The sequence below is a fragment of the Alosa alosa genome, chromosome 23, assembly GCF_017589495.1.
Source record: "Alosa alosa isolate M-15738 ecotype Scorff River chromosome 23, AALO_Geno_1.1, whole genome shotgun sequence".
Classification (NCBI taxonomy): domain Eukaryota; kingdom Metazoa; phylum Chordata; class Actinopteri; order Clupeiformes; family Clupeidae; genus Alosa; species Alosa alosa.
The window spans coordinates 16,785,051-16,800,833 of record NC_063211.1 but is presented as its reverse complement, the minus strand read 5'-3'; the positions used below and the strand labels follow the sequence as shown (position 1 = coordinate 16,800,833).

Genomic DNA, 15,783 nt, shown 5'->3' with positions numbered 1-15,783 from the left:
TTACTATGCACAGAGAATCGCAGGCTCAGTCCCTGCCTCAGTCATTGCAAGCACCTCTTGATTGATTAATCATCACTATGTGGACACTGTTTTTAGAATTGATTTAGATTAAGTGTTAGTTAGTATAATTTGTATTTTAGTATATTTAGTATATTCTTTTAGCCTGACGAGCCAGACCCACATTAAAATGTAGGGTCTGGAAACTCACCGTTCGCAGTGCTCAGTCCAAGGGGCGGGATAATCAGTTGTCTTTCAAATTCCCTCTGCATGCAATAGGACAGCGGCAGCGCTATGAGTCCCATGCGTTTCCCACCAGCAGAGCTAGTTGGCTAGTTCAAACGTTTGCCAACTTAACAAAAGCTTAACTCGTGTCACACTGTTCGCCAGCAGCAACATCCATCTTATTTGTTTTCAAGTAGCAGGGAATTCAAGCCAAACCGTTGCAACTCTGCCATCAATCATTATGTTAAGCCCACCTAACGACTCTATACACAATTTCATTGGCCTGATTTAGTTTCGATTTCTGGAGCTCACAAGCCAACGGAGAGTTGCTAGACTAGCCCTGGCAGCAAATGTAATTTGCTTCCGCTAGGGGCGCGTCTAGATTTCTAGGCTAATATTCTTTATCTTCTACTGTCCTTATTGCTTAGTTGTGTTTTTATATTGTATACTTTTAATTACTTTTTCTGCTGTTAGTGAATGTGTGTATGTTGTCTGTATGCTACTGAGACCTTGAATTTCCCCTGGGGATCAATAAAGTATCTATCTATCTATCTATCTATCTATCTATCTATCTATCTATCTATCTATCTATCTATCTATCTATACACACACACACACACACACACACACACACACACACCATTACCCTCACACAAACACTCACAAGTCAAAACTCACACACAGAGAAGCACACATATACCCAAAAGCAAACACACACATGCACATACTCATTCAGATACACAAAAGTTGCAAGAGTAGGGGATGGAGTAGGAGACATTGATAAGCGTGATTTATTTTTGCAGAGAGAATGTGCAGGACTGAGTGGCGGTCATATTTTGTACCGCTTTGTGGTACATCTAGTTAGTTTTAATAGGCTAAATGTTTGGGATACAAAAGCTGATTTACAAAGTGATTCCATGCTCCCTCTAAAGAATTATTTTGAGTATTTTTAAAATACAAAAATACAGTATTTTATTTTGATATGTAATATGGCTACAGTATTTTGTAGTCTATTTTGATACATTTCAAATGAGGGTATTTGGTATTTTATTTTAAGACACATTCTGATGTATTTTGCCCATCCCTGACTATACTACCCCCTCATTTAACAAATAATTTAATCCAGAGACCCTTAATCTTTCCCTTGCTCTTCATAACTAGCTGTGTTCTATGCCACTTAAATTTAGTGGAACACACCCAGTTTCGAGCACACCTGATTAAAGTCGTGTAATTATCATAGTCTTGATTAGCCACATCAGGTGTTCTCACACAATAGAGTGCCACTGACAAGTCCAGTCAGGTATGCATAGCAGGAAAGGACTAAAAAAAACACACATACCAGAGGAGGGCTTAGGCCTGTGGTTTTGGCACATTATAGCACTGTGACAAATTTGATTATAGAACATCTTACATTTTCCTTCTACAACTGCACTTAAATTGCAAGTTAAATTGTTTGCCCAGTTCTTGGAGACCTATTAACTCTTGATTTCTCATAGTTCAGGTGTTCCAGCAAAGCAGAATGGAGTTTGGATCTAACATCGACCACAACAACCAGAGTCTGTCTGGATTCCCTTATTGCTTCACAAAGGATGGCCTTCTGTGCCATAAGGTCACAGGAGAATTGTATGTTTTCCGCTTTAACTGCCACGACGTCCAGAGCACCCAAAGAGAGCAGGCAACTCTTTGCAGCTTCATCACCACATATGTCTACAACATCCTCGAGCACCACCTGCAGCTGCAAAGGGCCTTTCTGCCCCACAACGAGGGCTTTGTGTACATGAGTCCTGGAGCGCTGCAGAACAAGAGGGCCCTGTTGGTGCTGGTTCAGGACACAGGCACCATACGCTGCGGAGTGTGGAGCTGGAGGATGGTGGTCCGTGAGGGCCTTAGGAGAGGCGGTCAGATTCTCTACGTGCTCTGGGCCATAAGCGAGAGCTGGGGTGTGCTGCTCATGAATCCAAACGAGGGAGGGCTGTCATCTGAGGAGCATGTCTGCCGTGTCTGGGACTGCCTGATCTCCCAGGTTAATCACACTTTCTTTTTTAACACCTTGTTTTCCACATTCCACACAACATATGAGCGCCGCTGTAGCAAGGCAGCTCACTGCTCTGGGTTAGTGTGTGCTTCACCTCACTGTGTGTTCACTGTGTGCTCTGTGTGTTCACTAATTCACGGATGGGATAAATGCAGAGACCAAATTTCTTGTATACGCAAGTATACTTGGCCTAGAAACCTTATTTATATTACAACACAAAGGGCCCTAATTGAAATGACAGGCAACCAACAAAGTCTAATAGTAATTATATTTAATGAGACAAAATCGATTTGCTAAGTTAAAGGCACACTATGCAGGTTTTTTAGCTTAATATGCAAGTTTTTTTTTAGCTTAATTTACCTTCATTTAACAGCTTCAGAGTCCTTGGAATGGTTATATGACTTTTTTCGGGTTGAATGGTGGCCGTCTCGCTTCCCCCTAGCGCCTGTAAGCGGAAAAAACACCCTTGCAACTGTGGGCCGGCGGGCCGACGGCCTCAGTGTCAGGAAGTATAACGAGTGTAGCGAATTGCAGGCACCGGCTAGAAAAAGGTAGTGATGGAGTTTCTCAGACATTCGTCATGACAGAGCCAGCGAAAAAGAAGCAAAAACTGAGAAAACAGTAAGGAAATTGCCAATACTGCATAGTTTACCTTTAATGCCATGAGCCAGATCCCAAAGCTGGTGGGTCAGTTGAATGCTCCCACATGGTCATGCTCAAGACACTTTGCACTCAGTCTGTCAATTTAATTATGACCCAAAGTGTTTGTTGCACATTTGATATTTGCAGAGACCCTTAATCTTTCCCTTGCTCTTCATAACTAGCTGTGTTCTATGCCACTTAAATTTAGTGGAACACACCCAGTTTCGAGCACACCTGATTAAAGTCGTGTAATTATCATAGTCTTGATTAGCCACATCAGGTGTTCTCACACAATAGAGTGCCACTGACAAGTCCAGTCAGGTATGCATAGCAGGAAAGGACTAAAAAAAATACACATACCAGATAGTAAAGTAAAGAAAGCTGGTGGGTCAGTTGAATGCTCCCACATGGTCATGCTCAAGACACTTTGCACTCAGTCTGTCAATTTAATTATGACCCAAAGTGTTTGTTGCACATTTGATATTTGCAGTTGTAACTCACACACACACACACACAGCATTGTATATAACTGTGGCAATGTATTGCTTTGACTTTTAACAAATCTTCCAGAGTGCTGCTGAACATATAGTGATGGTTGCTCATGGTTACGGTGGACTGGCGTTTGTGGACCTGCTGTGTCGGCGAGCAGAGGCAGTAGAGAGCCGTGTGTCAGCAGTTGCCTTCATAGACTCCTCCCACAACGTGTGGCACCAGCCCCTGAGGGCGGATGGGCGCGGGTGGCTGCGTGCCCACTCTAGGAGGTGGGTGCTTAGCAGTAAACCCCTGAACGGACCCGTGGGCACCCTAAGAGCTGGCATGCAGCTCTCTGCCGGCACTCTATGCCACGACAGCGCACCTGCTACCTGCATGGAGTCAGTGTTTCGGTTCTTTACCAAGGCGATAAGACCCAGAGCACCACCCACTCCCTTCAGCATCGTCACCAGGAGCAGGAGTATGTGCCTGGCCCAGGAAAGGGACATCAGAGCTGGCAACCACCCCAGTAAATAAGACACTAATATTTAAAAAGAAATATGTTTGGGCTATTATCAAATATGCAGTACATCAACAGATGAAATCCTGTCTTAAGGAGTATAAAATTATTTTCTTTCACTTTTGCATTATTATGCATCTGGAAGTAAATTGGTGATATTTGTTGTGTGTGGGGATGCCACATCAACAATCATGAATAAAAGAATAGTAATGCAAACCTTTTATTTCATTAGTATATCAACACAACCAAAAAATGCAAGTAAAAAAACTCAATCCTTGATTAGAGCCATAAATATTTGGCCACTTATTCTGACACAAGAAGAAACTCAAACATCATGTCATATTTTGTTGTTTCCATGGGAAACAAAACTCTCACCACCAGCATCAAATTGACCCGTTTGTCCATTCTGTTACCCTACCCTAGATGCCATGGTAGAGTAGATTGTACTTGGGGATATTTCTGGGGTCTATCGGGCTCTGAACAATTAGCTTTCCTCTCATGGCTCCACGATAGATCACCTCGATGAGATCCATGAAGTCTTGCTTGGTTTTGAAGCTCCCCACAAACTTCGTGTGATCTGGAGACCTTTGGAAAGAGTACGAAAGAGATCAGGGTAACGCTACAACCTGACCCAACACATCGTCAGGAGTTGGATCAACACGTGTCGAAAACCATTGTCTATAAAAACGTCCATCAAATTTGCCCGCTTTGTCTCCATGTCTCACCCGTAGTCAACTTTCATATGTTGTCCGTTGAAGAAGAACACCGTTGAGGGGATGAAACTGATGTCAAAATAGCGAGAATAGATAGGTGCCTTGTCCACATCCACAATATAGATAGCAGCCATGTTGCTTAAATCATGGGATGTTTTTGACAGCTAGTGACAGAAAATGGAACGCGTTATCAGCATAGGCTACCGAAATAATCAGATTCGACTGAGCTGGTAAGGCTTTTACGTAGTCTAAGACAAACACATATTGTGGGTAAGATTAGCATTCATGCATTACAGTAGTTTGCAAACGTTAGGCTACGTTTACTTACAATTTCATCTAGTTGCATGCATATCACATCATCATCTCTTCCAAAACGTAGAACCAGAACCTTTTCAGCAACAGTTTTAATGACTGTATCGATGTCTTTCTTGCAAGACAACTTAGGAAGAAATAAACTCATAACTGCAAAATGATACACTGTCTGTCATAACATCCGATGCGCGTTTTCTTCTGTGCAACAATATCAAGTTTCCGTGTACAAATTGGGATCTTTTTAAAGTAGGCTTACAGATATTTTCTGTATGTGGCATTACGTGTTGTAGAAATATATTTATATTACAGGTATCACAAGTTACATCCTGTATCTAAACAAATCGGATTTGATCACATATATATGAAGTGCATGTAAGAGAATATGATGTGTACGTAAGCAAGTTGTTTCCCCACGGTTAGAGAAACCAGATGCACTGATGACCAACGTGACCTTCCATGGAAGCATGAGCACAACGGGACACAGTGCATCATATTAGCGGTGAATCTTTTGAGTTTTCTTTATGTACTATTACACAACTGCTTGCACCCAAGTCTTACACACGAGGTCACCACACCAAACTAAAGTTGGATGTACAAGTTTCTAAATCAAAGATAACTAGCTTCTTTGCTAGCAGTAGAAGTCGGAACCAATTTGCTGCCTACCTTTACTTCACAGGCTGTTAATCACGTACATGTTCAGTCATGAGCATGAGATTCGCGAAGTTATCTCTGCTGAATGAATTGCGACAGTGTTGTCATTCTTTGCCTCCAAGATTAGTTTTAAAGAAAAGGTATCTGTCGCCATCTGCAAACTTCGCGTCTTCACTCAACCACCTCCAAAACCCTACACGGTCTCTCAGCACAAGTTGGCCGAAGTGGAAAGATGTGCATCAGCCCAAAGACGAAGAAAAAGAGAAGTTGGACTTGGACATCTGGAAATCCGTAATGAGGTCTCAGGTGGCAGAAGAAGAGACGTCAAGGACCAGTGACGATGATACCGTCCAAGGAGAGGCCAGGGAGATGAGCCAGGATCCCCCACTGGAAGCTACCCGTGAAATGGTGGAGATGTGGCGTCAGGCAGGAAAGAAAGTGCCAGAGGACATTACGAACGAACAGCTAGAGATTGTAGCTGATCTCACCTCCAAGTCTGCAAAGAAAAAGTACTTAAAATTCCTGTCCATCAAAGAAGGTTACAAGAAGGCCAACAAGGAGAAACAAGAAAAGAAGAAGATGGAGTGGTTGGCCAAAAAGGAGGAGATGAGCAAAGAAGAGGGTGATGATGAAGAAGGCAGCAGCAAGCTAAAGAACACTTTTATTCTCCACTACTGGCAGCGGTCTCTTGACCGACTAATTGGCTGGCAGGGTGCGCAGGCTATGCGGTTTGGCCAGCCGCTGGTGTTTGACATGAGCTATGAACCGCAGATGACACGGCGTGAGATAGAAAACACAATCAACCAACTATTGGAGACTGAAGGCTGTAACCGACGTTCTGTAGAACCATTTCACTTGCACTTCTGCAACCTCAATCCCGAAGGTGCCTACCACAAGGAACTACTCAAACGCTACAGTACTGAAGCATGGGAGAACCTCCTAATTACCACCTCCCCCCAGCAACACATTGACATGTTCCCTCGTGAACAGCTGGTGTACTTGACAGCTGATTCGCCCAACGTGCTCCGCACCTTTGATCACAACAAGGTGTACATCATCGGGGCCTTGGTGGACCGCTCTAACCTGCCCGGAGTCTCTTTGGCCAATGCCAAGCGTCTGAAGCTGACCACTGCGCGTTTGCCACTGGATGAGCATTTGCACTGGGAATGTGGTACCAAGAACCTGAGCTTAGATCGGATATTCCGCATTCTGATGGCCGTCAAGGAGACCGGAAGTTGGATGGAGGCCTTGAAGTTTGTGCCCCAGAGGAAGCACGCCGGCTTCTACTCTGCCAAGAAGGGCAGTACTGACTTCAAGGGTGCAGAGGGGAGAGACACAATACAGGCAAATAGAGAGTTAAAAAACTTGTTCATCAGCAAACAACGCTCTAAAGGTAGAGCGGAAGGTAAAGCTCCTCTTCAGAGCCCAATAATAAATGTACTGAAAAGTAAGGGGGCTGCACGCTCTGACACTCAGAAGGCCAGAAAGAACTGGTGGGAAGAGTAACCATTGAATGGTATTGCTATCAGGAACTTGTGTACAAGTGTCATCCATATACTTACACAAAAACAAAGCAATGCACTGGAACTAAGATCTCAACCCATGGACCTTCATAAGTCATCATCGATGTTAAATCACTTTGTTAGGATATCAGTCATCTGGATATTATTGTGTGGGGAAATCTTGATTGATTTCTGAAAACCTCATGGAAAGGGTGGGACATTGTCTATGCTATTAGTGCTGCACTAACTAAAATGTTTATGCCAACATTCAAGAAATGTGTTAGACCAGTGAAAGCCCATTAAAAGGATATTGCTGATGTCTTCTGTCTGTATTGCATCATTGTAATAGCAGTACTTTGCACAGACCCTCTTATGCAGTGTTGCATGTTGTAGAGAACATAGATAGATAGATAGATAGATAGACTTTATTGATCCCCAGGGGAAATTCAAGGTCTCAGCAGCATACATACAAGACAAACACATTCTTTAACAGCAGAAGAGTAATTAAAGTATATAATATAAAAACACAACTAAGTAGTAAGGACAGTAGAAGATAAAGAATATGCTAAATATACTAAAATACAAATTATACTAACACTTAATACAATATATAAAAATATACTAAAATACAAATAACAAAATTACAAATTATACTAACACTTAATCTAAATCAATTCTAAAAACAGTATCCACATAGTGGTGATTAATAAATCAGAGGCTTGCAATGACTGAGGCAGGGACTGAGCCTGTGATTCTCTGTGCATAGTAAGGTATGGTAAGGTGCTCTAAGGTGCTCTGTGTGAATGAGTGTCATGGTGGTAGTGCAATGGTGATAGTGGTCATGGTGATAGTGCAAATGAGTAAGTCAACAGTGCAACAATGCAGAAATAAAGTAAAAGGAAGTCTATATATTTAACTATTTAAGAAAATGTATAAGTGTGGCCACAGTTCGGCTGTGGCATGGAGGGGGGGGGGGGGGTTATGCATATGTGCTAATGTGCTAATATAGCACGCAGTGAGGCATAAAGACAGTGGTACAAGTGGCTAGTGGACAGACAGTACCAAACATGGAGGGGATGAAGAGGCAGACAGACTATGCAGAGAAGTCTATCTCTCCTCTTCCCTTAAGTGAGGCATTGAACAGTTCAATGGCCCTGGGGACAAATGACTTTCTCAGTCTGTCAGTTGTGCAAGGCAGTGAGCGAAGTCTCCAGCTGATCAGGCTCTTCTGTTTAACAATAGTGCTGTGGAGTGGGTGACCCTCATTGTCCAAGATGTTAATCAGTTTGTTCAGGGTCCTTTTGTCAGATAGTGAAGTGATACACTCCAGTTCAGCTCCCACTACAGAGCCAGCTTTCCTTACCAGCCTGTCAATTCACCCCACATCCTTCTTCCTTGTGCTTCCACCCCAGCATACTACTGCATAGAAGAGGACGCTGGCAACAACAGACTGGTAGAACATCCTGAGGAGCTTACTGCACACATTGAAGGACCGCAGCCTCAGGAAGTACAGCCTGCTCTGCCCTTTCTTGTAGAGTGCATCAGTGTTGGCTGACCAGTCCAGTTTATTGTCCAGGTGGAGACCCAGATACTTGTAGGTGCTAACCACCTCCACATTGACCCCATCAATGTGAACTGGTAGTAGAGTGGGCTTAGACCTGCGGAAATCCACCACCATCTCCTTGGTCTTTGAAGTGTTAAGTTGAAGATGATTGAGTTTGCACCATTGCACAAAGTCCTCCACCAGGCTCCTGTACTCCTCCTCCTGCCCGTTCCTGATACACCCCACAATTGCAGTATCATCAGAAAACTTCTGCATGTGGCATGACTCAGTGTTGTAGCAAAGTCAGATGTGTACAGGGTGAACAGGACTGGAGAGAGCACAGTTCCCTGTGGCGCTCCGGTGCTGCAGATCACAGTGTCAGAGAGACAGTTCTTCAGTCTGACGAACTGTGGTCGCTCGGTCAGGTAATCTGTAATCCAGGTTACCATGAATTACTAATTATGAATTAAAATGTAACTCCGGAGTAAAAACAACCTAGGGTCTTTTTATGGTAGTTAACAACTTCAAACTTTTGATTGAGAGCAAAATGACGTTAATTGATGCCGTTTTTGGTTTGATCTTGCAACTCTGCGCAGATCTGGCAGAATCTTTCAATACAACCATGCCAGATTTGCGCAGCGCTGATTCGATCAAACGCGCCCGCTGATTTGACGATACCGGACCAGGAAGTCATGGAATTTTCTTCCTACAGAAACAGGCCTTGTTATAATCTCTCTGTACACATTCAAAGTTTACAATACTTCGGTTTGTCTGTAGAAACCCTCACCACAGAAGTATAATTATATTTTGAGCATTAGTGGCATAAGATAGCTACATGGCACCTTGCCCTGTTAGCATCACTGTAAGCCCATTCAGTGACAATGCAAATACGGTCTTGCTCAAAACGTCACCAATTCATGTAATTTTGCTCTCAATCAAAAGTTTGAAGTTGTTAACTACTGTAAAAGGACCCTAGGTTGTTTCTACTCCGGAGTTACACTTTAATCCAGAGAAGTGGGATTTGTATTATATTAAGTATAAGACAAACAACTATTTACCACAATCAATTTATTTTGGTCTCAAAGATAACACAAAATCCGAGATTTGAGATTATGCTGTATTAAACTGTTTCAATACAGCTCACACATCAAGGCATCACAAAGTGTGACATCACTTCCTCCAATAATGATAGACTCCTGTTAAGAATCCTCACTCTTGTGTGGTCTTATTTGTGCAAATGATCACTTTATACTTTTATCAAACTGAAAAAAAAAAAATTCTTGCACCATAAAATGTCAAAACCATTACCCAAAGTATTAGAAATATGAAATGACAAGTGATAATCACTTTGGGATTCAATTCAGTGTAAAAGCATTAGGGAAAAAAATAAAAACACAGCTGTGCATCATATCGTACAGCAAATACCACTTCTATTATTATACCCAAATAAAATGCTTGATAAAAGTGACAAATGTAGTTCCACTGATATATGTCTTAATAAATACAGCCATTGTCATATTAAATTCACACAGATCACTTAAAAACATAATATAATAATAAATTGTAAAACAGTTTACAATTTTGCAGCCATAATACAAACTTTTTAGACATTTCAAGTAAAACGTGTTAATCTAAAATCAATCTCTCTACAGCAGCACCCCTTTTCAAGTATGCCTTTTTCATATTGCAATAAGGTTCATGTTGACCTGGGCAGTACAACTAATCAAACATCAGCCTCGCTACACCCAGGAATGCTTGAGTTTTTCCACTAATAACGCTCTTTGGTTACAAACAGGAACCAAGTAGTGATCCAATGGATAGTACGGTAATTTGGGAATTGTTCAGAGTTTTGGTGTAGTATCTGAGAGTTCACACTCTTGAAGCCTGGCAACATACACACTCACCCTGAAATTTTTACAAGAACTGGTTCAAATTACACTAATGAAATACAAATGTTTTTTCCCCAAATCAAATTTGTGAGTATTCTGCACTCGTCCAATTACTACCCTATCCTATTTCATGTCGCACAAAAATTCCATCAACACCATGAAAAGCAATGGATGTAATGTGTATAGGCTTTGATTTTTCTCGAGCGAAACTAGTGCTGAGAAGAAAATGAAGCCAAGAATCAATGTACCTTTGAGTCTCTTGAGCACATGGTATGACACTAGCACTCTACATACCTCCAACAACAGTCTGTCTGCAACCTATTCCTTTAGCGGGGAAAGCAAACTGTCTGGGCCCCCTCTATAGCACCAGCAGTTCTCCACTGCAGCGCTCACAGCAGTTGAAAGTGATGTTCTCGTATCGTGTGTACGGGTGGAACCGTCCTATGCTTTTCTTATTAGGCAGGAAGGATGAAGGCGGCGAGTCAGGCGAGTCGTCTTCACCCTTGATTTCCACGCCAGATATAGGGTCCAGAGTCCGAAGCACCTGTAACGAGGCAAGGAAAGATGAACTTCAGGGCTCCCACTCTAAATCAAATGTAAAATTCCATGACTTTTCCCAGACCTGAATTTTCATAGCTGCTTTAAATGCCTTTTCAAAACAAAGCTGCGTTTTTCACCCAAAGCAACAACCAGTGCAGAGACAGTGACTGACTTATGTAAACCTGAATTTCAACAGATAAAATCATAAGCCATTCTACAGTTAACCAATACTGTGAGCTATACACACATAATTTGGCTTAGTACAGGATAATATTTGGCACCAGCTAAGTCATTTGCCAGTAATGTCGCACCTTCTCAGCCATCTCACTACAGGTTATACTGGACCTTAAAAGCTTACCAATAGCAGTGCCAACTTTTTATCAGAAGCAAAATAAACAAAAAGAAAAGTCTATTGTACCTTTTCAGCCATCTTCTCTGCGGGCGTGTTGCACAGCTCCGAACTCGGGTTGCTCTTGGGGCTACTGCTTCTGCCGCCTCCCACATTGCCCAGTAAGTGGGAGTTGATGGCATCGGCCAGCTTGCGGTTGGTCACAGCCAGCTCCCCCGTGCTCAGCGGCTGAGCACTGGGGTAGTAGGTCTGCTGACGACCCCACTGTAGTGATACCAGCAGCTGCTCTAGAGATCTGTCAATCATAGCGTCATGAAGTCATCAACACCAATGTGAGCATGTCAGTCAACACCCATCTAATCAGGGGCCCACCTGTGTTCGAGCCTAGTCGACACATCCAACCAAAAAATCCTCACTATCGCTCCTAGTCAAACAGATGTTATTCTAAAGTCAATCAGTCAAATAAATAATCTGTCATTCAATCAGTCATCAACAGTCAGTCAATCAGTCATCAACATTAGTGGCATCAGTCATTAGCTAAATTACATTTTCTCAGTCTTTATCAGTGGCAGCCATAACAAAAACACAACAGGGTTTTTGTAATCATTGTACATTGCAAACATCAGTCAAAACAAAAAAATCTAACCACAAGACCATTATCCTTGCTAGTGTCCATCAAAACACATCTATCCACAAGATCACACTATAAATGATGTTACACAGTTAAATTATGGCATAAAATATATGATATACCTGTGTGTGTGCACCATGTCCCTGGAGAACTCCTCTCTCTCATTCAGGAGGTCCTGGATGGCGCTCTGAGCGTCTCTGGTCTGTCTCTGAAGAGCAGCTCTAGCATTGGTCAGTTCTTCAGCCATCACTCTACATCAAAACCAAGACATCATGAGAACTATGAATTTCTGTAATTGGGAAACCTGCAAAAAACAAACTGACAGCCAATTTGGCAAATCAGGATGATCCAACATAAGCCACATAAAACAGACGAAGCATCACTGATACTGTATGGTTTTGTTATAAGAATGTTATGAGAACAACTACAACTACTGGCCTTCATGGGAGCTTTGTCTCAGATACTCATGAAAACACAGATAGATTATAACATTTTCTCTGTCCAGTGTACAAAAACTTGAATATCTGGTGCCACATGTTATGTACCTGAACTCACACTCCCACACATGAATACAAACACACACGAGTACGAGTACAACCACACCCACACCCACACACCTGCTGGCGAGGAACTTGCTCCTCCAGACGTCACACTGGATGCTCATCCTCTCCAGCTGCTCTGCCGTGTGCGCCAGGTTGCGGCCCAGGGCCTCGTTCTCCAGGATCAGCTGGTTCTTCTCCCGCGCCAGCCGCTCAAAGTGATACTGCAGGTCGTCCCCCACCGACGCCACCAACAGCTTCTTCAGCTCTCTGTTCACCTACAGATAAAGGCACAGTTAGTTTATTAGACCTATATAGCAGTAGCCACTCTGACACAAAGTAGTAGGCAAGAACAGACATTGCTAATGAATTAATGAAATTTCTGTTAAATTTAAGCAGAGTAGAATCAGAATCTTAGTAAATGTCATTACACAAACACCTGTACATGCCCTACTGTTCCTGTGGAAAAAGGCCCATTGCTCTAATTGCCGGGCATATTTCATTTCTATTCAAGGCACAAGCCGAATAATGAGAGTTCAACAATTATTACTATAACACTGATGATACACAGGGGAACTTGTTGAGCAATGTTGTTGGCCTATATTCTAATGAGTTCCATGAGTATTGTTTAGGTACATTCCCATTGATATTGACATTGATATATTGGCTGGAGTGAGTAAGCAAATTATCATGATCATCCAATCAGAGCACATATGCAACTGGTTATGTGGTTGCCCAGCAACATTCCTCAAAAAGTTGCCCCATGCATCATCCCCCTAGGTTTATGAGTTTAGCAGATGCTTTTAACCAATGCATAACACAGAATAGGAAATCGACAATAACAAAACAATGCATAATTTAAGCATATGATTGTGCGTGTGTCAATGATTAATGAATTAATGATAGTCCACTGCAATAAATATAACCATTATCATAATATAATGATTATAACTGACCCACTTAACCATTAAGACCTAGAACGCCCCTTAAAAAGGCTCTCTAAAACCTAAGCATTTTCTGAAAACCACCTGCTAAAACCTGAAACACCTGATCAGAAACACTCCGACGGCACATCCGGCCTTAAAGGGAGAAACACTTGTAAGGTGCATCCGGTCTTAATGGGTTAATAGTGAAGCTGAAGTTTAACAGTTACTATAAGTATAAGTATATATACTCTTTTGATCCCGTGAGGGAAATTTGGTCTCTGCATTTATCCCAATCCGTGAATTAGTGAAACACACACAGCACACAGTGTACACACAGTGAGGTGAAGCACACACTAATCCTGGCGCAGTGAGCTGCCTGCATCAACAGCAGCGCTCGGGGAGCAGTGAGGGGTTAGGTGCCTTGCTCAAGGGCACTTCAGCCATACCTACTGGTCGGGGTACGAACCGGCAACCCTCCGGTTACAGGTCCAAAGTGCTAACCAGTAGGCCATCTCCGTACTATTCAGAAGAATTTCCATGTATGTAATGAGCCCAATCCACTTCCTCACCTCAGTTTGCACCCGTAACTGGTTGGACAGACCCTCTTTATCCTGCAGCAGCCTGCGCTCTGAGTTCTGCAGCTTCTCCATGGCATTCTTCCACTCCAGCAGGTCGGAGGAGTGGTCCTCCCCATGCAGGGGCGACCCCTTCTCACCTCTCCCATAGTCTCCCCTCCCCTCCTCATGGGGTCCGGCCCGTGTGCTCCTGCTGATGGCGGCTCGCGGAACCACAATACGGATGGCTTCCACCTCTGTGCAAGCCTCGCGGCTCACTTTGCCAAGGTGCAACACGCCAGGAGCCTGAGGCGGTGTTGGTGCTGGTGCCAGCAGGGCAGCCCGCCGAGGACTCACTCTCGGGGTGGCCACTTTCAGCAGTGGTATCTCCGTGGAGATCTCCGGGGCCAGCACCGGCTTGTCCATCTCCATACCATCTCCGGGTCCACGGATGGACACAGTGGAAGAGGCTGAAAAGAGGCCATGTTATCAGGGTTGGGATCAAGGAATGGGATTGGATGAGACACAGTCTCTCAAGTGATTGGCTACCGTCAGGTCTGGTATACAAGTTTGTTTACAGTCTACTGAGAGATACAGGAGACTTCCTACCTTTCATGATGACTTCTGTAGACATAACTGTGATGAATCGGGTACTTCGCAGATAGGGGAGAGGGGTGTACGTTGTCGACACACAGTTGGTTTCAGTTTAAATAATCCCTGACAAAGATAAAAAATAAAAAAAAAGGCAACGTTAACCAAAACAATTTATGGTACAGTGTCTGAATATGTCCAATGTCATCTATCGCCACCAATCCATTTAAACGAATATGCCAAGAAAGCTGCCAAAATCATTAAAGCCTAGCTTGCTAGTTAGGTAACGTTAACTCCACCTTCTAGAAAAACATTGTCATGTTAGTGTTCTTCATGCCACATCAACAGGAAATGGCATCTATTAGCCCTGAGTCCGGTTCCCTCTTGGCTAGGTATTCCATTAAGTATTTGTTTTCTTTCGCCGTTATGTTTAGAGAGCTAGTTCTAAAGTTAACGATACGTCGGCTAGCTAGCAACACATGATCTTTTATGTTACTTTATACGATATAACGATACCATAACCAACATTTGCCATGCTGGGATGGCTGCTATGATGTACCATATCTGCGAAAATATAGCACTAAGCACATGTTTTACCAAAGGGAATAAACAATAACCCAACTTACATGATAACTACGACAATCTGTTGAAGTTAGCAGTCGCCATCTTTGTTTACCGGATATTGTTGGCGTCCAACTCACTCGCGCACTCACGCACATCTCCACGGCTCTGCACATCTCAGAGCAGTATCGCCACCTAGTGTCCTAGTCCTAGTGCCTGCACACTGCAGCCAGGGTTAGACTACTTGTCCATTCAGTTTCAAGTTTATGGGATTCAACAAACGTACAAATTCAATTTCAAAATAAAATAATTTGTCACAGGATGCTTCCTAAAATGCAGTAGCATACCATGTAATATGGCATTACTGCTGGGAAAGGCAGCATAATATATTTGATATTTGCATGCCTAATATTATGGCCCCAATTTCCATCTCTGACCTCATACTGCCCCATTCAGCCCCCAGGTCTTTTGGCAACAAAGACCTTCTCCATATCCTCTGCTTTCAGCTAAGGCAAAAAGGCGATAAAGCCTTTGCAGTCGCTGCTCCACGCTTGTGGAATCAGCTGCCACCTTATATAAGGATTACCCTCTC

General features: G+C 43.0%; 4 protein-coding genes across 6 annotated transcripts; 2 read left to right on the top strand and 2 right to left on the bottom strand.

Annotated features, from left to right (window-relative positions):
* The first annotated feature begins 1,482 nt into the window (after window positions 1-1,482).
* Window positions 1,483-4,084, top strand: si:ch73-41e3.7 (uncharacterized protein LOC572312 homolog). Of its 2 annotated transcripts, none has more exons than XM_048235046.1 (3): window positions 1,483-1,522; window positions 1,719-2,245; window positions 3,470-4,083. In XM_048235046.1, exons 2-3 carry the CDS (start codon window positions 1,742-1,744, stop codon window positions 3,905-3,907), a joined length of 942 nt encoding a protein of 313 aa, XP_048091003.1. In that variant the 5' UTR covers window positions 1,483-1,522; window positions 1,719-1,741; the 3' UTR covers window positions 3,908-4,083. The 2 variants fall into 2 exon arrangements, with proteins under 2 accessions (XP_048091003.1, XP_048091004.1); XM_048235047.1 differs by having other exon boundaries at window positions 1,512-1,522; window positions 1,724-2,245; window positions 3,470-4,084.
* A 12-nt stretch (window positions 4,085-4,096) lies between these two features.
* On the bottom strand, window positions 4,097-5,103 carry txnl4b (thioredoxin-like 4B). Its single transcript, XM_048235048.1, has 3 exons — window positions 4,932-5,103; window positions 4,616-4,767; window positions 4,097-4,475 (listed from the first exon to the last, which is right to left on the bottom strand). Exons 1-3 carry the CDS (start codon window positions 5,061-5,063, stop codon window positions 4,310-4,312), a joined length of 450 nt encoding a protein of 149 aa, XP_048091005.1. The 5' UTR covers window positions 5,064-5,103; the 3' UTR covers window positions 4,097-4,309.
* A 205-nt stretch (window positions 5,104-5,308) lies between these two features.
* Window positions 5,309-7,385, top strand: trmt10c (tRNA methyltransferase 10C, mitochondrial RNase P subunit). The gene has a single exon (XM_048234875.1). It carries the CDS (start codon window positions 5,618-5,620, stop codon window positions 7,070-7,072), a length of 1,455 nt encoding a protein of 484 aa, XP_048090832.1. The 5' UTR covers window positions 5,309-5,617; the 3' UTR covers window positions 7,073-7,385.
* A 2,279-nt stretch (window positions 7,386-9,664) lies between these two features.
* blzf1 (basic leucine zipper nuclear factor 1) lies at window positions 9,665-15,783 on the bottom strand. Of its 2 annotated transcripts, none has more exons than XM_048235573.1 (7): window positions 15,257-15,783; window positions 14,649-14,756; window positions 14,055-14,509; window positions 12,638-12,837; window positions 12,143-12,271; window positions 11,459-11,684; window positions 9,665-11,044 (listed from the first exon to the last, which is right to left on the bottom strand). In XM_048235573.1, exons 2-7 carry the CDS (start codon window positions 14,671-14,673, stop codon window positions 10,859-10,861), a joined length of 1,221 nt encoding a protein of 406 aa, XP_048091530.1. In that variant the 5' UTR covers window positions 14,674-14,756; window positions 15,257-15,783; the 3' UTR covers window positions 9,665-10,858. The 2 variants fall into 2 exon arrangements, with proteins under 2 accessions (XP_048091530.1, XP_048091531.1); XM_048235574.1 differs by lacking the exon at window positions 15,257-15,783 and adding an exon at window positions 14,930-15,173.